The 20,896-nt window shown below is 39.1% G+C and overlaps 1 protein-coding gene and 41 non-coding genes across 42 annotated transcripts; 1 reads left to right on the top strand and 41 right to left on the bottom strand.

Annotated features, from left to right (window-relative positions):
• Positions 1 to 148: 148 nt before the first annotated feature.
• TRNAK-UUU (transfer RNA lysine (anticodon UUU)) lies at positions 149 to 221 on the bottom strand. The gene has a single exon. It is a non-coding gene; the product is annotated as a tRNA-Lys (tRNA).
• Positions 222 to 506: 285 nt separating this feature from the next.
• Positions 507 to 579, bottom strand: TRNAK-UUU (transfer RNA lysine (anticodon UUU)). Its single transcript has one exon. It is a non-coding gene; the product is annotated as a tRNA-Lys (tRNA).
• A 276-nt stretch (positions 580 to 855) lies between these two features.
• On the bottom strand, positions 856 to 928 carry TRNAK-UUU (transfer RNA lysine (anticodon UUU)). The gene has a single exon. It is a non-coding gene; the product is annotated as a tRNA-Lys (tRNA).
• Positions 929 to 1,035: 107 nt separating this feature from the next.
• TRNAK-UUU (transfer RNA lysine (anticodon UUU)) lies at positions 1,036 to 1,108 on the bottom strand. Its single transcript has one exon. It is a non-coding gene; the product is annotated as a tRNA-Lys (tRNA).
• A 107-nt stretch (positions 1,109 to 1,215) lies between these two features.
• Positions 1,216 to 1,288, bottom strand: TRNAK-UUU (transfer RNA lysine (anticodon UUU)). The gene has a single exon. It is a non-coding gene; the product is annotated as a tRNA-Lys (tRNA).
• A 456-nt stretch (positions 1,289 to 1,744) lies between these two features.
• Positions 1,745 to 1,817, bottom strand: TRNAK-UUU (transfer RNA lysine (anticodon UUU)). The gene has a single exon. It is a non-coding gene; the product is annotated as a tRNA-Lys (tRNA).
• Positions 1,818 to 1,924: 107 nt separating this feature from the next.
• TRNAK-UUU (transfer RNA lysine (anticodon UUU)) lies at positions 1,925 to 1,997 on the bottom strand. The gene has a single exon. It is a non-coding gene; the product is annotated as a tRNA-Lys (tRNA).
• Positions 1,998 to 2,284: 287 nt separating this feature from the next.
• On the bottom strand, positions 2,285 to 2,357 carry TRNAK-UUU (transfer RNA lysine (anticodon UUU)). Its single transcript has one exon. It is a non-coding gene; the product is annotated as a tRNA-Lys (tRNA).
• A 286-nt stretch (positions 2,358 to 2,643) lies between these two features.
• On the bottom strand, positions 2,644 to 2,716 carry TRNAK-UUU (transfer RNA lysine (anticodon UUU)). Its single transcript has one exon. It is a non-coding gene; the product is annotated as a tRNA-Lys (tRNA).
• Positions 2,717 to 2,823: 107 nt separating this feature from the next.
• On the bottom strand, positions 2,824 to 2,896 carry TRNAK-UUU (transfer RNA lysine (anticodon UUU)). The gene has a single exon. It is a non-coding gene; the product is annotated as a tRNA-Lys (tRNA).
• Positions 2,897 to 3,003: 107 nt separating this feature from the next.
• Positions 3,004 to 3,076, bottom strand: TRNAK-UUU (transfer RNA lysine (anticodon UUU)). The gene has a single exon. It is a non-coding gene; the product is annotated as a tRNA-Lys (tRNA).
• A 107-nt stretch (positions 3,077 to 3,183) lies between these two features.
• TRNAK-UUU (transfer RNA lysine (anticodon UUU)) lies at positions 3,184 to 3,256 on the bottom strand. Its single transcript has one exon. It is a non-coding gene; the product is annotated as a tRNA-Lys (tRNA).
• A 285-nt stretch (positions 3,257 to 3,541) lies between these two features.
• On the bottom strand, positions 3,542 to 3,614 carry TRNAK-UUU (transfer RNA lysine (anticodon UUU)). Its single transcript has one exon. It is a non-coding gene; the product is annotated as a tRNA-Lys (tRNA).
• A 285-nt stretch (positions 3,615 to 3,899) lies between these two features.
• Positions 3,900 to 3,972, bottom strand: TRNAK-UUU (transfer RNA lysine (anticodon UUU)). Its single transcript has one exon. It is a non-coding gene; the product is annotated as a tRNA-Lys (tRNA).
• Positions 3,973 to 4,079: 107 nt separating this feature from the next.
• TRNAN-AUU (transfer RNA asparagine (anticodon AUU)) lies at positions 4,080 to 4,152 on the bottom strand. The gene has a single exon. It is a non-coding gene; the product is annotated as a tRNA-Asn (tRNA).
• Positions 4,153 to 4,259: 107 nt separating this feature from the next.
• TRNAR-UCU (transfer RNA arginine (anticodon UCU)) lies at positions 4,260 to 4,332 on the bottom strand. Its single transcript has one exon. It is a non-coding gene; the product is annotated as a tRNA-Arg (tRNA).
• Positions 4,333 to 4,543: 211 nt separating this feature from the next.
• On the bottom strand, positions 4,544 to 4,616 carry TRNAK-UUU (transfer RNA lysine (anticodon UUU)). The gene has a single exon. It is a non-coding gene; the product is annotated as a tRNA-Lys (tRNA).
• A 107-nt stretch (positions 4,617 to 4,723) lies between these two features.
• Positions 4,724 to 4,796, bottom strand: TRNAK-UUU (transfer RNA lysine (anticodon UUU)). Its single transcript has one exon. It is a non-coding gene; the product is annotated as a tRNA-Lys (tRNA).
• A 287-nt stretch (positions 4,797 to 5,083) lies between these two features.
• On the bottom strand, positions 5,084 to 5,156 carry TRNAK-UUU (transfer RNA lysine (anticodon UUU)). The gene has a single exon. It is a non-coding gene; the product is annotated as a tRNA-Lys (tRNA).
• Positions 5,157 to 5,435: 279 nt separating this feature from the next.
• TRNAK-UUU (transfer RNA lysine (anticodon UUU)) lies at positions 5,436 to 5,508 on the bottom strand. Its single transcript has one exon. It is a non-coding gene; the product is annotated as a tRNA-Lys (tRNA).
• Positions 5,509 to 5,615: 107 nt separating this feature from the next.
• Positions 5,616 to 5,694, bottom strand: TRNAN-AUU (transfer RNA asparagine (anticodon AUU)). The gene has a single exon. It is a non-coding gene; the product is annotated as a tRNA-Asn (tRNA).
• A 101-nt stretch (positions 5,695 to 5,795) lies between these two features.
• Positions 5,796 to 5,868, bottom strand: TRNAR-UCU (transfer RNA arginine (anticodon UCU)). Its single transcript has one exon. It is a non-coding gene; the product is annotated as a tRNA-Arg (tRNA).
• Positions 5,869 to 6,079: 211 nt separating this feature from the next.
• TRNAK-UUU (transfer RNA lysine (anticodon UUU)) lies at positions 6,080 to 6,152 on the bottom strand. The gene has a single exon. It is a non-coding gene; the product is annotated as a tRNA-Lys (tRNA).
• Positions 6,153 to 6,259: 107 nt separating this feature from the next.
• Positions 6,260 to 6,332, bottom strand: TRNAK-UUU (transfer RNA lysine (anticodon UUU)). Its single transcript has one exon. It is a non-coding gene; the product is annotated as a tRNA-Lys (tRNA).
• A 287-nt stretch (positions 6,333 to 6,619) lies between these two features.
• On the bottom strand, positions 6,620 to 6,692 carry TRNAK-UUU (transfer RNA lysine (anticodon UUU)). The gene has a single exon. It is a non-coding gene; the product is annotated as a tRNA-Lys (tRNA).
• A 279-nt stretch (positions 6,693 to 6,971) lies between these two features.
• Positions 6,972 to 7,044, bottom strand: TRNAK-UUU (transfer RNA lysine (anticodon UUU)). The gene has a single exon. It is a non-coding gene; the product is annotated as a tRNA-Lys (tRNA).
• A 107-nt stretch (positions 7,045 to 7,151) lies between these two features.
• Positions 7,152 to 7,230, bottom strand: TRNAN-AUU (transfer RNA asparagine (anticodon AUU)). Its single transcript has one exon. It is a non-coding gene; the product is annotated as a tRNA-Asn (tRNA).
• Positions 7,231 to 7,331: 101 nt separating this feature from the next.
• TRNAR-UCU (transfer RNA arginine (anticodon UCU)) lies at positions 7,332 to 7,404 on the bottom strand. Its single transcript has one exon. It is a non-coding gene; the product is annotated as a tRNA-Arg (tRNA).
• Positions 7,405 to 7,615: 211 nt separating this feature from the next.
• Positions 7,616 to 7,688, bottom strand: TRNAK-UUU (transfer RNA lysine (anticodon UUU)). Its single transcript has one exon. It is a non-coding gene; the product is annotated as a tRNA-Lys (tRNA).
• Positions 7,689 to 7,795: 107 nt separating this feature from the next.
• TRNAK-UUU (transfer RNA lysine (anticodon UUU)) lies at positions 7,796 to 7,868 on the bottom strand. Its single transcript has one exon. It is a non-coding gene; the product is annotated as a tRNA-Lys (tRNA).
• A 105-nt stretch (positions 7,869 to 7,973) lies between these two features.
• On the bottom strand, positions 7,974 to 8,046 carry TRNAK-UUU (transfer RNA lysine (anticodon UUU)). The gene has a single exon. It is a non-coding gene; the product is annotated as a tRNA-Lys (tRNA).
• A 1,807-nt stretch (positions 8,047 to 9,853) lies between these two features.
• On the bottom strand, positions 9,854 to 9,926 carry TRNAE-UUC (transfer RNA glutamic acid (anticodon UUC)). Its single transcript has one exon. It is a non-coding gene; the product is annotated as a tRNA-Glu (tRNA).
• A 1,758-nt stretch (positions 9,927 to 11,684) lies between these two features.
• LOC149585117 (uncharacterized) lies at positions 11,685 to 17,423 on the top strand. Its single transcript, XM_089863502.1, has 3 exons — positions 11,685 to 13,433; positions 15,391 to 15,771; positions 15,837 to 17,423. The coding sequence occupies exons 1-3, from the start codon at positions 11,685 to 11,687 to the stop codon at positions 17,421 to 17,423; spliced, it is 3,717 nt and encodes a 1,238-aa protein (XP_089719628.1).
• Positions 17,424 to 17,547: 124 nt separating this feature from the next.
• On the bottom strand, positions 17,548 to 17,620 carry TRNAK-UUU (transfer RNA lysine (anticodon UUU)). Its single transcript has one exon. It is a non-coding gene; the product is annotated as a tRNA-Lys (tRNA).
• Positions 17,621 to 17,906: 286 nt separating this feature from the next.
• Positions 17,907 to 17,979, bottom strand: TRNAE-UUC (transfer RNA glutamic acid (anticodon UUC)). Its single transcript has one exon. It is a non-coding gene; the product is annotated as a tRNA-Glu (tRNA).
• Positions 17,980 to 18,086: 107 nt separating this feature from the next.
• TRNAK-UUU (transfer RNA lysine (anticodon UUU)) lies at positions 18,087 to 18,159 on the bottom strand. The gene has a single exon. It is a non-coding gene; the product is annotated as a tRNA-Lys (tRNA).
• An 825-nt stretch (positions 18,160 to 18,984) lies between these two features.
• TRNAE-UUC (transfer RNA glutamic acid (anticodon UUC)) lies at positions 18,985 to 19,057 on the bottom strand. The gene has a single exon. It is a non-coding gene; the product is annotated as a tRNA-Glu (tRNA).
• Positions 19,058 to 19,164: 107 nt separating this feature from the next.
• Positions 19,165 to 19,237, bottom strand: TRNAK-UUU (transfer RNA lysine (anticodon UUU)). The gene has a single exon. It is a non-coding gene; the product is annotated as a tRNA-Lys (tRNA).
• A 107-nt stretch (positions 19,238 to 19,344) lies between these two features.
• Positions 19,345 to 19,417, bottom strand: TRNAK-UUU (transfer RNA lysine (anticodon UUU)). The gene has a single exon. It is a non-coding gene; the product is annotated as a tRNA-Lys (tRNA).
• A 286-nt stretch (positions 19,418 to 19,703) lies between these two features.
• On the bottom strand, positions 19,704 to 19,776 carry TRNAE-UUC (transfer RNA glutamic acid (anticodon UUC)). The gene has a single exon. It is a non-coding gene; the product is annotated as a tRNA-Glu (tRNA).
• A 287-nt stretch (positions 19,777 to 20,063) lies between these two features.
• Positions 20,064 to 20,136, bottom strand: TRNAK-UUU (transfer RNA lysine (anticodon UUU)). Its single transcript has one exon. It is a non-coding gene; the product is annotated as a tRNA-Lys (tRNA).
• Positions 20,137 to 20,782: 646 nt separating this feature from the next.
• Positions 20,783 to 20,855, bottom strand: TRNAT-UGU (transfer RNA threonine (anticodon UGU)). Its single transcript has one exon. It is a non-coding gene; the product is annotated as a tRNA-Thr (tRNA).
• Between the last annotated feature and the right edge of the window lie 41 nt (positions 20,856 to 20,896).

The raw sequence follows: 20,896 nt of genomic DNA, 5'->3' as shown, positions 1-20,896 counted from the left end.
AGGTTAAAAGCCTAACGCTCTACCGACTGAGCTATCCTGTCTCAAACGAAGTTAAATCCCGTAATAATTGGAATTAGAATTTACATAAATTTATTGAAAGTGAAATGATCTGAAGTTTTAATTATTGATGATTCTTCAAAAACAGAATTCCCCAAACAGGGACTCGAACCCTGGACCGTTAGGTTAAAAGCCTAACGCTCTACCGACTGAGCTATCCGGGCTCAAGCGAGGTGAACTCAAGTAATAATTGGGATTAGAATTTCAATAATTTTACTGGAAATTAAATGATCTGAAGTTTAAATTATTGATGATTCTTCAAAAACACAGTCGCCCGAACAAGGAGTCGAACCCTGGACCGTGGTTTGAAGCCTAACGCTCAACCGACTGCGCTATCCGAGCCGAAACGAAATGAACTCCCGTAATAATTGGGATTAGAATTTCAAAAATTTTACTGGAAATTAAATGATCTGAAGTTTAAATTATTGATGATTCTTCAAAAACACAGTCGCCCGAACAGGGACTCGAACCCTGGACCGTTAGGTTAAAAGCCTAACGCTCTACCGACTGAGCTATCCGGGCTCAAGCGAGGTGAACTCACGTAATAATTGGAATTAGAATTTACGTAAATTTAATGATCTGAAGTTTAAATTATTGATGATTCTTCAAAAACAGAATGGCCCGAACAGGTACTCAAACCCTTGACCGTTAGGTTAAAAGCCTAACGCTCTACCGACTGAGCTATCCGGGCTCAAGCGAGGTGAACTCACGTAATAATTGGAATTAGAATTTACATAAATTTATTGAAAGTGAAATGATCTGAAGTTTAAATTATTGACGATTCTTTAAAAACAGAGTCGCCCGAACAGGGACTCGAACCCTGGACCGTTAGGTTAAAAGCTTAACGCTCTACCGACTGAGCTATCCGGGCTGAAACGAAATGAACTCCCGTAATAATTGGGATTAGAATTTCAATAATTTTACTGGAAATTAAATGATCTGAAGTTTAAATTATTGACGATTCTTTAAAAACAGAGTCGCCCGAACAGGGACTCGAACCCTGGACCGTTAGGTTAAAAGCTTAACGCTCTACCGACTGAGCTATCCGGGCTGAAACGAAATGAACTCCCGTAATAATTGGGATTAGAATTTCAATAATTTTACTGGAAATTAAATGATCTGAAGTTTAAATTATTGACGATTCTTTAAAAACAGAGTCGCCCGAACAGGGACTCGAACCCTGGACCGTTAGGTTAAAAGCCTAACGCTCTACCGACTGAGCTATCCGGGCTGAAACGAAATGAACTCCCGTAATAATTGGGATTAGAATTTCAATAATTTTACTGGAAATTAAATGATCTGAAGTTTAAATTATTGATGATTCTTCAAAAACACAGTCGCCCGAACGGGGACTCGAACCCTGGACCGTTAGGTTAAAAGCATAACGCTCTACCGAGTGAGCTATCCGGGCTCAAGCGAGGTGAACTCACGTAATAATTGGAATTAGAATTTACGTAAATTTAATGTTCTGAAGTTTAAATTATTGATGATTCTTCAAAAACAGAATGGCCCGAACAGGTACTCAAACCCTTGACCGTTAGGTTAAAAGCCTAACGCTCTACCGACTAAGCTATCCGGGCTCAAGCGAGGTGAACTCACGTAATAATTGGAATTAGAATTTACATAAATTTATTGAAAGTGAAATGATCTGAAGTTTAAATTATTGACGATTCTTTAAAAACAGAGTCGCCCGAACAGGGACTCGAACCCTGGACCGTTAGGTTAAAAGCTTAACGCTCTACCGACTGAGCTATCCGGGCTGAAACGAAATGAACTCCCGTAATAATTGGGATTAGAATTTCAATAATTTTACTGGAAATTAAATGATCTGAAGTTTAAATTATTGACGATTCTTTAAAAACAGAGTCGCCCGAACAGGAACTCGAACCCTGGACCGTTAGGTTAAAAGCCTAACGCTCTACCGACTGAGCTATCCGGGCTGAAACGAAATGAACTCCCGTAATAATTGGGATTAGAATTTCAATAATTTTACTGGAAATTAAATGATCTGAAGTTTAAATTATTGATGATTCTTCAAAAACACAGTCGCCCGAACAGGGACTCGAACCCTGGACCGTTAGGTTAAAAGCCTAACGCTCTACCGACTGAGCTATCCTGTCTCAAACGAAGTTAAATCCCGTAATAATTGGAATTACAATTTACATAAATTTATTGAAAGTGAAATGATCTGAAGTTTAAATTATTGATGATTCTTTAAAAACAGAGTCGCCCGAACAGGGACTCGAACCCTGGACCGTTAGGTTAAAAGCCTAGCGCTCTACCGACTGAGCTATCTGGGCTGAAACGAAATGAACTCCCGTAATAATTGGGATTAGAATTTACATAAATTTATTGAAAGTGTTATGATCTGAAGTTTAAATTATTGATGATTCTTCAAAAACAGAGTCTCCCGAACAGGGACTCGAATCCAGGACCATTAGGTTAAAAGCCTAACGCTCTACAGATTGAGCTATCCTGTCTCAAACGAAGTTAAATCCCGCAATAATTGGAATTAGAATTTACATAAATTTATTGAAAGTGAAATGATCTGAAGTTTAAATTATTGATGATTCTTCAAAACAGAATGGCCCGAACAGGTACTCGAACCCTGGACCGTTAGGTTAAAAGCCTAACGCTCTACCGACTGAGCTATCCGGGCTGAAACAAAATGAACTCCCGTAATAATTGGGATTAGAATTTCAATAATTTTACTGGAAATTGAATGATCTGAAGTTTAAATTATTGATGATTCTTCAAAAACACAGTCGCCCAAACAGGGACTCGAACCCTGGACCGTTAGGTTAAAAGCCTAACGCTCTACCGACTGAGCTATCCGGGCTCAAGCGAGGTGAACTCACGTAATAATTGGAATTAGAATTTACATAAATTTATTGAAAGTGAAATGATCTGAAGTTTAAATTATTGACGATTCTTTAAAAACAGAGTCGCCCGAACAGGGACTCGAACCCTGGACCGTTAGGTTAAAAGCCTAACGCTCTACCGACTGAGCTATCCGGGCTGAAACGAAATGAACTCCCGTAATAATTGGGATTAGAATTTCAATAATTTTACTGGAAATTAAATGATTTGAAGTTTAAATTATTGATGATTCTTCAAAAACACAGTCGCCCGAACAGGGACTCGAACCCTGGACCGTTAGGTTAAAAGCCTAACGCTCTACCGACTGAGCTATCCGGGCTCAAGCGAAGTGAACTCCCGTAATAATTGGGATAAGAATTTCAATAATTTTACTGGAAATTAAATGACCTGAAGTTTAAATTATTGATGATTCTTTAAAAAAAGAGTCGCCCGAACAATGAGTCGAACCCTGGACCGTGGTTTGAAGCCTAACGCTCTACCGACTGAGCTATCCGAGCTGAAACGAAATGAACTCCAGTAATTCTTGGGATTAGAATTTCAATAATTTTACTGGAAATTAAATGATCTGAAGTTTAAATTATTGACGATTCTTTAAAAACAGAGTCGCCCGAACAGGGACTCGAACCCTGGACCGTTAGGTTAAAAGCCTAACGCTCTACCGACTGAGCTATGAGGGCTGAAACGAAATGAACTCCCGTAATAATTGGGATTAGAATTTCAATAATTTTACTGGAAATTAAATGATCTGAAGTTTAAATTATTGATGATTCTTCAAAAACACAGTCGCCCGAACAAGGAGTCGAACCCTGGACCGTGGTTTGAAGCCTAACGCTCTACCGACTGAGCTATCCGAGCTGAAACGAAATGAACTCCCGTAATAATTGGAATTAGAATTTCAATAATTTTACTGGAAATTAAATGATCTGAAGTTTAAATTATTGATGATTCTTCAAAAACAGAATGGCCCGAACAGGTACTCGAACCCTGGACCGTTAGGTTAAAAGCCTAACGCTCTACCGACTGAGCTATCCGGGCTCAAGCGAGGTGAACTCACGTAATAATTGGAATTAAAATTTACATAAATTTATTGAAAGTGAAATGATCTGAAGTTTAAATTATTGATGATTCTTCAAAAACACAGTCGCCCGAACAGGGACTCGAACCCTGGACCGTTAGGTTAATAGCCTAACGCTCTACCGACTGAGCTATCCGGGCTCAAGCGATGTGAACTCCCGTAATAATTGGAATAAGAATTTCAATCATTTTACTGGAAATTAAATGATCTGAAGTTTAAATTATTGATGATTCTTCAAAAACAGAATGGCCCGAACAGGTACTCGAACCCTGGACCGTTAGGTTAGAAGCCTAACGCTATACCAACTGAGCTATCCGGGCTCAAGCGAGGTGAACTCCCTAAAAACACAGTCGCCCGAACAGGGACTCGAACCCTGGACCGTTAGGTTAAAAGCCTAACGCTCTACCGACTGAGCTATCCTGTCTCAAACGAAGTTAAATCCCGTAATAATTGGAATTAGAATTTACATAAATTTATTGAAAGTGAAATGATCTGAAGTTTAAATTATTGATGATTCTTCAAAAACAGAGTCGCCCGAACAGGGACTCGAACCCTGGACCGTTAGGTTAAAAGCCTAACGCTCTACCGACTGAGCTATCCGGGCTGAAACGAAATGAACTCCCGTAATAATTGGGATTAGAATTTCAATAATTTTACTGGAAATTAAATGATCTGAAGTTTAAATTATTGATGATTCTTCAAAAACACAGTCGCCCGAACAGGGACTCGAACCCTGGACCGTTAGGTTAAAAGCCTAACGCTCTACCGACTGAGCTATCCGGGCTCAAGCGAGATGAACTCACGTAATAATTGGAATTAGAATTTACATAAATTTATTGAAAGTGAAATGATCTGAAGTTTAAATTATTGACGATTCTTTAAAAACAGAGTCGCCCGAACAGGGACTCGAACCCTGGACCGTTAGGTTTAAAGCCTAACGCTCTACCGACTGAGCTATCCGGGCTGAAACGAAATGAACTCCCGTAATAATTGGGATTAGAATTTCAATAATTTTACTGGAAATTAAATGATTTGAAGTTTAAATTATTGATGATTCTTCAAAAACACAGTCGCCCGAACAGGGACTCGAACCCTGGACCGTTAGGTTAAAAGCCTAACGCTCTACCGACTGAGCTATCCGGGCTCAAGCGAGGTGAACTCCCGTAATTATTGGAATAAGAATTTCAATAATTTTACTGGAAATTAAATGATCTGAAGTTTAAATTATTGATGATTCTTCAAAAACACAGTCGCCCGAACAAGGAGTCGAACCCTGGACCGTGGTTTGAAGCCTAACGCTCTACCGACTGAGCTATCCGAGCTGAAACGAAATGAACTCCCGTAATAATTGGAATTTCAATAATTTTACTGGAAATTAAATGATCTGAAGTTTAAATTATTGATGATTCTTCAAAAACAGAATGGCCCGAACAGGTACTCGAACCCTGGACCGTTAGGTTAAAAGCCTAACGCTCTACCGACTGAGCTATCCGGGCTCAAGCGAGGTGAACTCACGTAATAATTGGAATTAGAATTTACATAAATTTATTGAAAGTGAAATGATCTGAAGTTTAAATTATTGATGATTCTTCAAAAACACAGTCGCCCGAACAGGGACTCGAACCCTGGACCGTTAGGTTAATAGCCTAACGCTCTACCGACTGAGCTATAATGGCTCAAGCGATGTGAACTCCCGTAATAATTGGAATAAGAATTTCAATAATTTTACTGGAAATTAAATGATCTGAAGTTTAAATTATTGATGATTCTTCAAAAACAGAATGGCCCGAACAGGTACTCGAACCCTGGACCGTTAGGTTAGAAGCCTAACGCTATACCAACTGAGCTATCCGGGCTCAAGCGAGGTGAACTCCCTAAAAACACAGTCGCCCGAACAGGGACTCGAACCCTGGACCGTTAGGTTAAAAGCCTAACGCTCTACCGACTGAGCTATCCTGTCTCAAACGAAGTTAAATCCCGTAATAATTGGAATTAGAATTTACATAAATTTATTGAAAGTGAAATGATCTGAAGTTTAAATTATTGATGATTCTTCAAAAACAGAGTCGCCCGAACAGGGACTCGAACCCTGGACCGTTAGGTTAAAAGCCTAACGCTCTACCGACTGAGCTATCCGGGCTGAAACGAAATGAACTCCCGTAATAATTGGGATTAGAATTTCAATAATTTTACTGGAAATTAAATGATCTGAAGTTTAAATTATTGATGATTCTTCAAAAACACAGTCGCCCGAACAGGGACTCGAACCCTGGACCGTTAGGTTAAAAGCCTAACGCTCTACCGACTGAGCTATCCGGGCTCAAGCGAGATGAACTCACGTAATAATTGGAATTAGAATTTACATAAATTTATTGAAAGTGAAATGATCTGAAGTTTAAATTATTGACGATTCTTTAAAAACAGAGTCGCCCGAACAGGGACTCGAACCCTGGACCGTTAGGTTTAAAGCCTAACGCTCTACCGACTGAGCTATCCGGGCTGAAACGAAATGAACTCCCGTAATAATTGGGATTAGAATTTCAATAATTTTACTGGAAATTAAATGATTTGAAGTTTAAATTATTGATGATTCTTCAAAAACACAGTCGCCCGAACAGGGACTCGAACCCTGGACCGTTAGGTTAAAAGCCTAACGCTCTACCGACTGAGCTATCCGGGCTCAAGCGAGGTGAACTCCCGTAATTATTGGAATAAGAATTTCAATAATTTTACTGGAAATTAAATGATCTGAAGTTTAAATTATTGATGATTCTTCAAAAACACAGTCGCCCGAACAAGGAGTCGAACCCTGGACCGTGGTTTGAAGCCTAACGCTCTACCGACTGAGCTATCCGAGCTGAAACGAAATGAACTCCCGTAATAATTGGAATTTCAATAATTTTACTGGAAATTAAATGATCTGAAGTTTAAATTATTGATGATTCTTCAAAAACAGAATGGCCCGAACAGGTACTCGAACCCTGGACCGTTAGGTTAAAAGCCTAACGCTCTACCGACTGAGCTATCCGGGCTCAAGCGAGGTGAACTCACGTAATAATTGGAATTAGAATTTACATAAATTTATTGAAAGTGAAATGATCTGAAGTTTAAATTATTGATGATTCTTCAAAAACACAGTCGCCCGAACAGGGACTCGAACCCTGGACCGTTAGGTTAATAGCCTAACGCTCTACCGACTGAGCTATAATGGCTCAAGCGATGTGAACTCCCGTAATAATTGGAATAAGAATTTCAATAATTTTACTGGAAATTAAATGATCTGAAGTTTAAATTATTGATGATTCTTCAAAAACAGAATGGCCCGAACAGGTACTCGAACCCTGGACCGTTAGGTTAGAAGCCTAACGCTATACCAACTGAGCTATCCGGGCTCGAGCGAGGTGAACTCCCTAAAAACACAGTCGCCCGAACAGGGACTCGAACCCTGGACCGTTAGGTTAAAAGCCTAACGCTCTACCGACTGAGCTATCCTGTCTCAAACGAAGTTAAATCCCGTAATAATTGGAATTAGAATTTACATAAATTTATTGAAAGTGAAATGATCTGAAGTTTAAATTATTGATGATTCTTCAAAAACAGAGTCGCCCGAACAGGGACTCGAACCCTGGACCGTTAGGTTAAAAGCCTAACGCTCTACCGACTGAGCTATCCGGGCTCAAGCGAGGTGAACTCACGTAATAATTGGAATTAGAATTTACATAAATTTATTGAAAGTGAAATGATCTGAAGTTTAAATTATTGACGATTCTTTAAAAACAGAGTCGCCCGAACAGGGACTCGAACCCTGGACCGTTAGGTTAAAAGCCTAACGCTCTACCGACTGAGCTATCCGGGCTGAAACGAAATGAACTCCCGTAATAATTGGGATTAGAATTTCAATAATTTTACTGGAAATTAAATGATTTGAAGTTTAAATTATTGATGATTCTTCAAAAACAGTCGCCCGAACAGGGACTCGAACCCTGGACCGTTAGGTTAAAAGCCTAACGCTCTACCGACTGAGCTATCCGGGCTCAAGCGAGGTGAACTCCCGTAATTATTGGAATAAGAATTTCAATAATTTTACTGGAAATTAAATGATCTGAAGTTTAAATTATTGATGATTCTTCAAAAACACAGTCGCCCGAACAAGGAGTCGAACCCTGGACCGTGGTTTGAAGCCTAACGCTCTACCGACTGAGCTATCCGCGCTCAAGCGAGGTGAACTCCCGTAATAATTGGAATTAGAATTTACATAAATTTATTGAAAGTGAAACGATCTGAAGTTTAAATTATTGACGATTCTTCAAAAACAGAGTCGCCCGAACAGGGACGCGAACCCTGGACGGTTAGGTTGAAGGCTTAACGCTCTACCGACTGAGCGATCCGGGCTGAAACGACATGAACTCCCGTAATAATTGGGATTAGAATTTAAATAATTTTACTGGAAATTAAGTGATCTGAAGTTTAAATTACTGATGATTCTTTAAAAACAGAGTCGTTCAAACAGGGACTCGAACCCTTAACCGTTAGGTTAAAAGCCTAACGCTCTACCGACTGAGCTATCCGGGCTCAAGCGAGGTGAACTCCCGTAAAAATTGGAATTAGAATTTACATAAATTTATTGAAAGTGAAATGATCTGAAGTTTAAATGTTTATGAATGTTCAAAAAACGAATCGCCCGAACAGGGACTCGAACCCTGGACCGTTAGGTTACAAGCCTAAAGGCTCGTTTACATGTGAGCGAGAAAAAGCTTAAAGCGGAGAGTAGAAGTTGAAAGTCGAATCTTTTTCTCGCGCCTAAAAACATTCGCGTCTGCCAAAAGCGTTTGTTCCCGCTGCTCCACCCGCTCCTTCGTTTACATACGAGCTGGGCGGTTGCATGAGCCTAGATTGCAGAGTTGTCTTTCAGTCGAAAGTAAACAACTAAAATGGCGTCGACTGTCGTTAGTTTACTTCTGCTTAAAAAGAAACTATTGCTTTTGAAAAACATTCGACATTTATAACAAATAAACAACAGAAAATTAGAACGGAACGTCGTTGTTGGGTACATCCTATATGGAGAAATTGAAACAAAGATGGCTATTTTCGCCTTTTGGAACGTTACTTGATATAATTTGTCAAGGTGCGTATATTTTCTCTACTTGAGCTTGAGAATAATTTTGATTTACACGTATTTCAAAAAAGTTTTCTTGTTCTTTTAAAGACATTCTCAATGGTGGTGCCTAGGCCTATTTCGCGAGATAAACAAACGCAAAAATATCAAACGATATTCGGTCCTTGGATATTATTGGCTTGGAAAATCACGTGACTCTTTGCGAGAAGCAAACACGAGCTGAAGATTCTACTGCGGCAGATCGGAGCTTATTCGGAACACCCGCTTCATCTATGAGCAACAAGCGCGACTTGAAAAGTTCTCGCATGTTTGTAAACGGTACGCCTAGGGAACTCAAACCCCAATACGTTTCATCTCTCAGCTTTACGCTTCGACTTTTTCCATTTCTCGCGCACATGTAAACGAGCCTTTACGCTCTACCGACTGAGCTATCCGGGCTCAAGCGAGGTGAACTCCTGTAATAATTAGGATTAGAATTTAAATTATTTTACTGGAAATTAAATGATCTGAAGTTTAAATTATTGATGATTCTTCAAAAACAGAGTCGCCCGAACAGGGACTCGAACCCTGGACCGTTTACTTAAAAGCCTAACGCTCTACCGACTGAGCTATCCGGGCTGAAACGATATGAACTCCCGTAATAATTGGGATTAGAATTTAAATAATTTTACTGGAAATTAAGTGATCTGAAGTTTAAATTATTGATGATTCTTCAAAAACAGAGTCGCCCGAACAGGGACTCGAACCCTGGACCGTTAGGTTGAAGGCTTAACGCTCTACCGACTGAGCTATCCGGGCTGAAACGAAATGAACTCCTGTCGCAACTTAGCGTAGCAGTTAATATGCTTTTGGGAAATTGGAAAAATAACTTTTGCTTAATCTATTTCGGGAGAAATGTTTCTTCGCTTTCAAGAGTTTTTGTATTGTTGGACTGCTCAGGTGCAAGGGTATATCGGCAAACACCGGGCCGTATGAATAGAAGATGGAAACATTTTGGAACCCCCTAGCTGGGGGTTTCCCTCCCCCCTTTTTTTTATTGTACTTGTGTATTGAAAAAGTAAGAAATATTTTAAAGGAGCAGTTGACTTCTTGCTTTACATGGATAAGGATGAACGTTTTTTTCTTGAAATAAAACTTGTTGATTTTTTCTAAGTTGGATCTTCAATTATTATAAGTAGCTTTAATAAACTTAAGTCATATCTATGACAATTTATGGTGCCGAAACCCGGGACAATTAGTGGACTTTAGATACGTGAAATTGCTCTGCAACTTAAGTGGACTTAATCGGAACTGAATTAATATGGCTACTTTAGAATCGTTGCGAAGAAAGCGCGGGACGATTAAAGCATTAGTCACTCGTACAATAAATCATATCAAGGAAGAACTTGATAGCGGTGAAAACGCGGACTTAAAGTTTGTTGAATCTCAGTTTAGTGTGGTAAAGAAAAAAGAAGAGATGATATCTGATTTGGACAATGCAATTTACGACCAAATAACGGACGCTGAAGAAGCTGAATCGGAACTAGAAACGGCTTACAAGTATAGTGAAAAAATAGCGGACATAGCTACGGAAGTGAAACACGCACTAGAACTGTGTAGCAAGGCTCCTTCAAACCCTGGAGCCAGCGGTAGTGCGCAACAGCAAGTCAGCAGCAATACCACAGTTAAGTTACCAAAAATATATATGACGAAATTTAATGGGGACATATCCCTTTGGCCAAAGTTTTGGAATCAGTATAGTACTGCAGTGCATGATAGGACAGATATTGCTAAGTCAATTAAATTGACGTATTTAAAATCTTATCTCGAGGGACCACCTTTAAACGCTATAAGGGGTATGATTTAACGGACGCTAATTACGATGAAGCCATTATCACTTTGAAAAATCGCTTTGGTCAAACAGATACTATAATCCAGAACCATAGGCGCAATCTTCTTAATTTACCATCGGTAAAACGCTCATCGGATGTCGTGGCATTAAGAAAATTGTATGATATATGCGAGATTGAAGTAAGAAGCCTTAAAGCACTAGGAGAAGATATAAAATAGTTCAGCGGATTTTTATGGAATATCTTATTAGAACGGATTCCTAGCGATATAGCTTTAGATTACACCCGTCAAAGAAAGGCAGCAAAGCTAACAATGGACGGCGAGGAACTGCTAAAATTTATAGAACGAGAAGTAGAGAGCAGAGAAATGGCTTATGCACTAGGAAAGTCACTAGAAACGGCGGGCAGCCACGATCAAACTGGGATGAAAACGACGGGAGTAAAGGCAAAAGTGTTTAGCGGCATCAAAAATAAAATTCCAACCGCGGCAAATTTGAACGTGATAACAGAAAAACGCGCCTGTCTATACTGTGAGAGTAAAGAACACGGGGAAAATACCTGCGAAGAACTCACCCCGAAAGAACGAGCGAGTAAAATATATTAAAAGAAACGGTGTTTTATTTGTCTCGGAAATAATCACTTTTCAAGAAGATGCAAAAATTGGCGTAGAACTTGTAAATACTGCGGTCGCAGGCATCATTTTACTCTTTGTGAAAAAAGGGAAGAAATGAGGGAGAAAGAGGTTCATGCGTCTAACAGAGAAATCGAACGAGAAAGTACCGCGTCTTCAACTGAATTAAAAACGCACGCTACATCTGAAAAGTCAGCTGCACTGACTAACTTAGTCCCAAGTATTTCCGGAAGAAAAATATATTTACAAACAGCGCAAGTGAACCTTAGCAATGGAACAAGAGGCCCTTCTTTAAGAGCTAGAATTCTAATTGATGGCGGGGCTCAGAGAACCTTCATTAAAGAAGACGTTTCTAAACGATTGAATTTGAAAAAGGTGGGTGAAGAAAATTTGACTTCTTATCGATTTGGAGATCCTAACCCGACTACAAAAGTAACGCGTATAGTAGAAGTGAACCTTCAAAATACAAAAGACCCATCCTTACAAATAACAGTACAAGCTTGCGAAATACCCTACATTTGTAGTGGTGTAATTACGTTACCAGATGAGGGACAAGTTAACAAGTTAACAGAACTAGGATATCAGCTAGCTGAAGAACCCAAGGATGTAGGAAAGGAACCAGGAGAGTTAGATTTACTTCTCGCGTCGGATTTTCTTTGGGAAATAAACACTGGAAACGTTCAGTCATTGCAAAAGGGATTAGCAGCGGTTGAAACTATTTTTGGGTGGACAATTCAAGGGAGGGGTCCCGCACCCTCTCTTTGTATCGCAGAAAACGTTGTAACAACGGCCTTAATCATAACGGAAGCACAAAAGGCATCCTGTCAAATTAAAGCCTTTTGGGAGCTGGACTCGTTAGGCATACGAGAAATTGAGCCTAAGAAAATTTTGGATGACGAAGTATTGCACAATTTCAACAATACCATTAAACAAGATGACGAAGGACGCTACGAAGTATGTTTGCCATGGAACGAAAATTTGGAGTATTTAAAGGACAACTACGACATTGCGGTACGGCGCACAGAAAAATTACGTAAACGCTTTCGATCGGACCCTGGATTATATGAAAATTACCGGGCAGTAATTCAGGAACAATTGAATCAAGGAATTATAGAGGTAGTTAATGAAGAAACAAATCTAGATGGACCTAGGTTTTACTTACCTCACCAACCCGTAATAAGGCCCGATCATGATACCACAAAGTTACGTATCGTACACGATGGATCGTCATGCGCACAGGGAGCGCCCAGTTTAAACGACTGCCTCTCTTCAGGCCCAAATCTCAACCCAGATTTATTGAAGGTATTGTTACAGTTTCGCGAAAACAAGATAGCCTTTACAGCAGACATTGAGAAAGCTTTTCTCCAAATCTCGCTGAACCCGAAAGATCGTAATGCTGTACTTTTTCTTTGGATGAATGACCTGCAATCAATTGAATTTCAAACGATGAGAATAGCACGCGTTCCCTTTGGAGCAAAATCGAGTCCGTTTCTTCTTGCGGCAACTCTCCGACATCACATTGCAAAGTATGAAGAAAGTAAACCAGAGATATGCAAGAAATTAAAAGATGGACTTTATGTGGATGATTTGGTCTCTGGCGCTGCAGATGTGGAACAAGCTGCAATAATTGCAAGAGAGGTGAAGCTAATCTTAAGAGAAGCAAGAATGAATATTAGAAAATGGACCACAAATTCAAAGGAATTAGAAGATAAATGGCGTGAAGAAGGACAGGACTACGTGGAAAATTCAACCATCGATTTTAATCAGTCAACGGAAAAAGTACAGAAGGTTTTGGGACTCAAATGGGACTCGAGAAACGATGAATTTATTTTTGATCTTTCGTCGGTAAAGGAATTTATAAGCAATGTACCCAGAACCAAGCGAGGTGTATTGCAAACCGTACACTGTTAGAAAAGTGAGTCCAATGACTGTCCAATTTTGCACAAAGTAATCCAAATTTGGATGGCAAGTGATCTAAGGGTCCAAAAATGGAAGCTTTAATCCAAAAATGGATGCTTTCGATTCTTGGTGCTAAAACTATCCAAATTTGCACGAATAGTCCAAATTTGGATGGGAAGTGGTGTAAAGGTCCAAAAATGGTAGCTTTAATCCAAAAATGCATGCCTTCGATTCTTGGTGCGAAACGGATCCATATCTCAACATATACACCCAAAACTCGAACAAAGAGGGGTTAAGGTATATAAAAGGGTTGATGTAAAAAGGGGAGCGAAATGATATTTGAGGATCGCCTACATAAATATTTACCTATTTCTCATCAATCATTTCTCTTTATTGATAAGCAATTGCAGAAGTTAAATCAAAACACAGACACGAAAGCCTTTCCCCAGAGAGGTAAAAATCCATTCCCCTACAATATTTCAGAGAGTCACGCTTGAAAAATCTTTTGGTCATTTACCTCAAAGACTTCTTTATTCCGTTTTTATTAACTAACGATATCAATACTCGTCATACATTAACTTTGGAAAGAGCTTCATGTCTTAATTACTCGCTTTATATAAACTATGAAATGTATTTAGTGACCTAATCTTCATTACTCGTCCTGTATAAACTTTGACTACAGATTTTTTGGTTAAGATAGGTTTTTCTCAAATATTTTATTAAAATTATTTGATATTATTTATTTTATTCGAGAGTTACTTATCATACTTTTAGTTGTAACGTTTTAAGAGAGGTTTTCCCTATTATCATTTGAACCTAGCTATTATTGACGTTTGACTCCTAGAATATGCCTCTTTCGCGAGTGTCTAAATCACCATAAAATGGTGTAGTTAGATTGGGGTTAACAGAAAAGAGAATAGTGGTCAATGTACATACCTGCGGTTGTACAGTTTTCCAATATTCTACAATTCCGTTAACTGTGAATTTTGATCACTTGAACAGTGAAATTGAGAACACTTTTGTTCAGATTAGGAATCTGCGAAAGCTATCTCTTGGGGTGTAACAACAGACAGACACACACAAAGACAGATGGATACGTCGAGAACTGAACCTCTCCATAGCATACATCACTCGGTGAAGTAAAGAATCTAGCATCCATATTGGCTTCATATGAGCCCAATATTTTTCGACATTTGTCCAATGTTGGTTAGGTATTACACCAATATGGGCTCGATATTAGTCCAACATGGGCTCGATATTAGTCCAACATGGGCTCGATATTAGTCCAACATGGGCTCGATATTAGTCCAATATGGGCTCGATATTAGTCCAATATGGGCTCGATATTAGTCCAATATGGGCTCGATATTAGTCAAATATGGGCTCGATACTAGTCCAATATGGGCTCGATATTAGTCCAATATGGGCTCGATATTAGTCCAATATGAGCTCGATATTAGTCCAATATTGGCTTGATATTAGTCCAATATTGGCTTGATATTAGTCCAATATTGGCTAGATAATAGTCCAATATCGGCTTGATATTAGTCCAATATTGGCTTGATGTTAGTCCAATATTGGGAGGATACTAGTACATTTTTGCCCACTTGCGTAAAAATTGGATAACATCCTGACCATTTCTGGGTAATAATTGATCCCTTAATAGATGATTCTGGATCCAATTTTGGATGAGACTCCAAATCTGGCTTATCATTTGATCGTCCCTTTTTGGACACAAATTATGTTATCCAAAAATAGACGAAAAACTGTGCTGTCTCAGAGTCAGCCGTTTGGATCCATTTACATCCAATTTTGGACAACATTTTTTAACAGTGTAGCCAGGATTTTTGATCCAATTGGATTTTTGTCTCCTTATGTAATAAGGCTAAAGTTGCTTATTCAGGACTTGTGGAAGGAAGATAAAAAATGGGACGAAGAACTGAATCCAAGATTTGCACACACGTTTGACAAGTGGTGCCGAGAGCTACTAGATATATCCTCGATATCAATTGGCAGGCATTATTTTAATGGAACTGAAGAATGCTTAATTAAAGAAATATCGCTTCACGTGTTTTGCGATGCGAGTGAAAGGGCATACGCGGCAGCGGCTTATCTGCGATTCGTAACAACAAACGAAGAAATAAATATAGCATTTATATCTTCCAAATCATACGTTGCCCCAATAAAGGAGATGAAAATTCCAAGACTTGAACTAATGGGAGCTTTAATAGGAGCTCGGCTGGCGAATTATTTGCAAACAAATCTAAATATGAAGATAGATAAAGTATGCTTTTGGTTGGACTCGTCAATCGCCTTATATTGGATCAGGGGCTCTTCTAGAATTTATAGGCCTTTCGTGCAAAAAGAGTGGCAGAGATTCACAGTTTGACAGAAATTAGCCAATGGAATCACGTAAAAGGATCAGAGAACCCTGCGGACATGCCTACCAGAGGAAAAAGGGCTATGGAATTAATAGAAAACCAATTGTGGTTCGAAGGACCTAACTGGCTAAAATTAGAAGAAGAACAATGGCCTATGTCAAGCTTTGAAGAACCAAGTTCAGAAGACGTCAAAGAAGAAATGTTGTCAAGTTTTCAAGCTCCTCTAATCTGCAAACCAAAGGACTTGTTAATTGATTTATCAAGATTTAGTAACTTTCTTAGGGTTCTTAGGACGGTTGCTTGGATTTGGAGATTTATTGAAAATTGTCGAAAACCAAAAGACAAAATAAAAGGTCCACTGAATGCGGAGGAAATTGCAAAAGGCGAGAAAACGCTTATTAAACAAGAACAGAGTGAATACTTCGCTGATGAAATTAGCAGATTGACAAGTAATCAACCGTTGGCAAATAATTCAAAAATTCTGAACTTAGGACCTCAATTAGACAAGGACGGACTTTTGCAATTGAGAGGTCGTCTTGACAAAAGTCAATTTGCGTATCGCCAAAAACACCCTTGGATCTTACCCGAAAAAAGTCGTCTCTCTGAACTAATAGCGTGGTACCACCATAAGTCAAAGATGCATGCTGGCGTAAGCGACATATTAACGTCCATACGCGAAAAGTATTGGATAACGCGAGGTCGTCAAATGGCCAAAAGAATAATTCAGCGTTGCGGAACTTGTAAGCGGTTTTCATCAAAACCAGCACAGATGACTGTAGCACCTTTGCCAGAAGACCGAATAACCCAAGCACAAAGTTTCGAAATAACAGGAGTAGATTTTGGAGGACCACTTTACCTACAAACGGGCAAAAGAACTACAATAAAGTGCTATATCGCGCTTCTAACGTGCGCGGTTACTCGGTCAGTACATTTAGAACTAGTTAGTGATTTAACTACAGAGAAATTTTTATTGGCGTTTAGGCGTTTCATAGCGCGTCGTGGCATGCCACGTGTAATCTACTCCGATAACGCTAAAACGTTCAAAAGAGCAGAATCAGATTTAAAAGAAATTTACAAAAATTTAAAACACCCAGAAGTCTTAGATTATTTCGGTAATCGCGGAGTTACGTGGAAACCAATAGTAGAAAAGGCACCATGGCATGGTGGCTTTTACGAGCGTCTCATACAGTCAACCAAGTTAGCGCTCAAAAAAGTACTGGGTCGAGCTTCATTGAAATATGAAGAATTAGAAACGCTACTCATTGAAACGGAGTCTATTTTAAACTCAAGACCGATAACCTTTGTTTACAATGACGCTGATGAACCCTCCCCATTAACTCCGAACAATTTCCTATTGGGAACAAGAACAACTTCACTACCCTCTCGAAAATTTGAAACAACAGAACCCACATCCGCAACAAACCAAGAGCTTAATAAGAGATTAAAGTATCGTCAGTCTTTACTTGATCAAATATGGAACCGTTGGAGAAATGAGTATCTTCTACAATTAAGAACAGCCAACGAAAGAAAACAATTAAAGAAAACTTATAAGTAGCTTTAATAAACTTAAGTCATGTCTATGACAACTCCCGTAATAATTGGGATTAGAATTTAAATAATTTTACAGGAAATTAAGTGATCTGAAGTTTAAATTATTGATGATTCTTTAAAAACAGAGTCGCCCAAACAGGGACTCGAACCCTTAACCGTTAGGTTAAAAGCCTAACGCTCTACCGACTGAGCTATCCGGGCTCAAGCGAGGTGAACTCCCGTAAAAATTGGAATTATAATTTACATAAATTTATTGAAAGTGAAATGATCTGAAGTTCAAATGTTTATGAATGTTGAAAAAACGAATCGCCCGAACAGGGACTCGAACCCTGGACCGTTTACTTAAAAGCCTAACGCTCTACCGACTGAGCTATCCGGGCTGAAACGATATGAACTCCCGTAATAATTGGGATTAGAATTTAAATAATTTTACTGGAAATTAAGTGATCTGAAGTTTAAATTATTGATGATTCTTCAAAAACAGAGTCGCCCGAACAGGGACTCGAACCCTGGACCGTTAGGTTGAAGGCTTAACGCTCTACCGACTGAGCTATCCGGGCTGAAACGAAATGAACTCCCGTAATAATTAGGATTAGAATTTAAATTATTTTACTGGAAATTAAATGATCTGAAGTTTAAATTATTGATGATTCTTCAAAAACTGAGTCGCCCAAACAGGGACTCGAACCCTTAACCGTTAGGTTAAAAGCCTAACGCTCTACCGACTGAGCTATTCGGGCTCAAGCGAGGTGAACTCCCGTAAAAATTGGAATTAGAATTTACATAAATTTATTGAAAGGTAAACGATCTGAAGTTTAAATTATTGATGATTCTTTAAAAACAGAATCGTCCGATCAGGGACTCGAACCCTGGGCCGTTAGGTTAAAAGCCTAACGCTCTACCGAATGAGCTATCCGGGCTCAAGCGAGGTGAACTCCAGTAATAATTGGGATTAGAATTTTCATAATTTTACTCCAAGAGAAATGATATGAAGTTCAAATTTTTATGAATGTTCAAAAAGTAAATCGCCCGAACAGGTACTCGAACCCTGAACCGTTAGGTTAAAAGCCTAACACTCTACCGACTGAGCTATCCGGCCTTAAACGAAATGAACTCCCGTAATAATTGGGATTAGAATTTAAATAATTTTACTGGAAATTAAGTGATCTGAAGTTTAAATTATTGATGATTCTTTAAAAACAGAGTCGCCAAAACAGGGACTCGAACCCTTAACCGTTAGGTTAAAAGCCTAACGCTCTACCGACTGAGCTATCCGGGCTCAAGCGAGGTGAACTCCCGTAAAAATTGGAATTATAATTTACATAAATTTATTGAAAGTGAAATGATCTGAAGTTCAAATGTTTATGAATGTTGAAAAAACGAATCGCCCGAACAGGGACTCGAACCCTGGACCGTTTACTTAAAAGCCTAACGCTCTACCGACTGAGCTATCCGGGCTGAAACGATATGAACTCCCGTAATAATTGGGATTAGAATTTAAATAAATTTACTGGAAATTAAGTGATCTGAAGTTTAAATTATTGATGATTCTTCAAAAACAGAGTCGCCCGAACAGGGACTCGAACCCTGGACCGTTAGGTTGAAGGCTTAACGCTCTACCGACTGAGCTATCCGGGCTGAAACGAAATGAACTCCCGTAATAATTAGGATTAGAATTTAAATTATTTTACTGGAAATTAAATGATCTGAAGTTTAAATTATTGATGATTCTTCAAAAACAGAGTCGCCCAAACAGGGACTCGAACCCTTAACCGTTAGGTTAAAAGCCTAACGCTCTACCGACTGAGCTATTCGGGCTCAAGCGAGGTGAACTCCCGTAAAAATTGGAATTAGAATTTACATAAATTTATTGAAAGGTAAACGATCTGAAGTTTAAATTATTGATGATTCTTTAAAAACAGAATCGTCCGATCAGGGACTCGAACCCTGGGCCGTTAGGTTAAAAGCCTAACGCTCTACCGACTGAGCTATCCGGGCTCAAGCGAGGTGAACTCCCGTAATAATTGGGATTAGAATTTTCATAATTTTACTCCAAGAGAAATTATATGAAGTTCAAATTTTTATGAATGTTCAAAAAGTAAATCGCCCGAACAGGTACTCGAACGCTGGACCGTTAGGTTAAAAGCCTAACACTCTACCGACTGAGCTATCCGGGCTCAAGCGAGGTGAACTCCCGTAATAATTGGGATTAGAATTTAAATAATTTTACTGGAAATTAAGTGATCTAAAGTTTAAAATATTGATGATTCTTTAAAAACAGAGTCGCCCGAACAGGGACTGGAACCCTGGACCGTTAGGTTGAAGGCTTAACGCTCTACCGACTGAGCTATCCGGGCTGAAACGAAATGAACTCCCGTAATAATTAGGATTAGAATTTAAATTATTTTACTGGAAATTAAATGATCTGAAGTTTAAATTATTGATGATTCTTCAAAAACAGAGTCGCCCGAACAGGGGCGCGAACCCTGGACCGTTACGTTGAAGGCTTAACGCTCTACCGACTGAGCGATCCGGGCTGAAACGACATGAACTCCCGTATTAATTGGGATTAGAATTTAAATAATTTTACTGGAAATAAAGTGATCTGAAGTTTAAATTATTGATGATTCTTTAAAAACAGAGTCGCCCAAACAGGGACTCGAACCCTTAACCGTTAGGTTAAAAGCCTAACGCTCTACCGACTGAGCTATCCGGGCTCAAGCGAGGTGAACTCCCGTAATAATTGGGATTAGAATTTAAATAATTTTACTGGAAATTAAGTGATCTAAAGTTTAAAATATTGATGATTCTTTAAAAACAGAGTCGCCCAAACAGGGACTCGAACCCTTAACCGTTAGGTTAAAAGCCTAACGCTCTTCCGACTGAGCTATCCGCGCTCAAGCGAGGTGAACTCCCGTAATAATTGGAATTAGAATTTACATAAATTTATTGAAAGTGAAACGATCTGAAGTTTAAATTATTGACGATTCTTCAAAAACAGAGTCGCCCGAACAGGGACGCGAACCCTGGACCGTTAGGTTGAAGGCTTAACGCTCTACCGACTGAGCGATCCGGGCTGAAACGACATGAACTCCCGTAATAATTGGGATTAGAATTTAAATAATTTTACTGGAAATTAAGTGATCTGAAGTTTAAATTACTGATGATTCTTTAAAAACAGAGTCGTTCAAACAGGGACTCGAACCCTTAACCGTTAGGTTAAAAGCCTAACGCTCTACCGACTGAGCTATCCGGGCTCAAGCGAGGTGAACTCCCGTAAAAATTGGAATTAGAATTTACATAAATTTATTGAAAGTGAAATGATCTGAAGTTTAAATGTTTATGAATGTTCAAAAAACGAATCGCCCGAACAGGGATTCGAACCCTGGACCGTTAGGTTACAAGCCTAACGCTCTACCGACTGAGCTATCCGGGCTCAAGCGAGGTGAACTCCCGTAATAATTGGAATTAGAATTT

Source organism: Phalangium opilio, unplaced genomic scaffold (genome assembly GCF_054372755.1).
Source record: "Phalangium opilio isolate 3A_F unplaced genomic scaffold, DU_Popi_V2 ptg001170l_1, whole genome shotgun sequence".
In the NCBI taxonomy this organism is placed as follows: Eukaryota; Metazoa; Arthropoda; class Arachnida; order Opiliones; family Phalangiidae; genus Phalangium; species Phalangium opilio.
The sequence above is the reverse complement of the archived record's forward strand: the minus strand, read 5'-3'. Positions and strand labels throughout refer to the sequence as shown.

What these genes read in the sequence shown, in the direction of transcription:
- LOC149585117 (XM_089863502.1), top strand. Translation starts at nt 11,685, where the DNA reads ATGAGGGAGAAAGAGGTTCATGCGTCTAACAGAGAAATCGAACGAGAA. An exon ending in TTATTTTTGATCTTTCGTCG is followed by an intron (nt 13,434 to 15,390) that starts GTAAAGGAATTT and finishes TTGCTTATTCAG; the next exon opens with GACTTGTGGAAGGAAGATAA. An exon ending in TAAATATGAAGATAGATAAA is followed by an intron (nt 15,772 to 15,836) that starts GTATGCTTTTGG and finishes TAGAATTTATAG; the next exon opens with GCCTTTCGTGCAAAAAGAGT.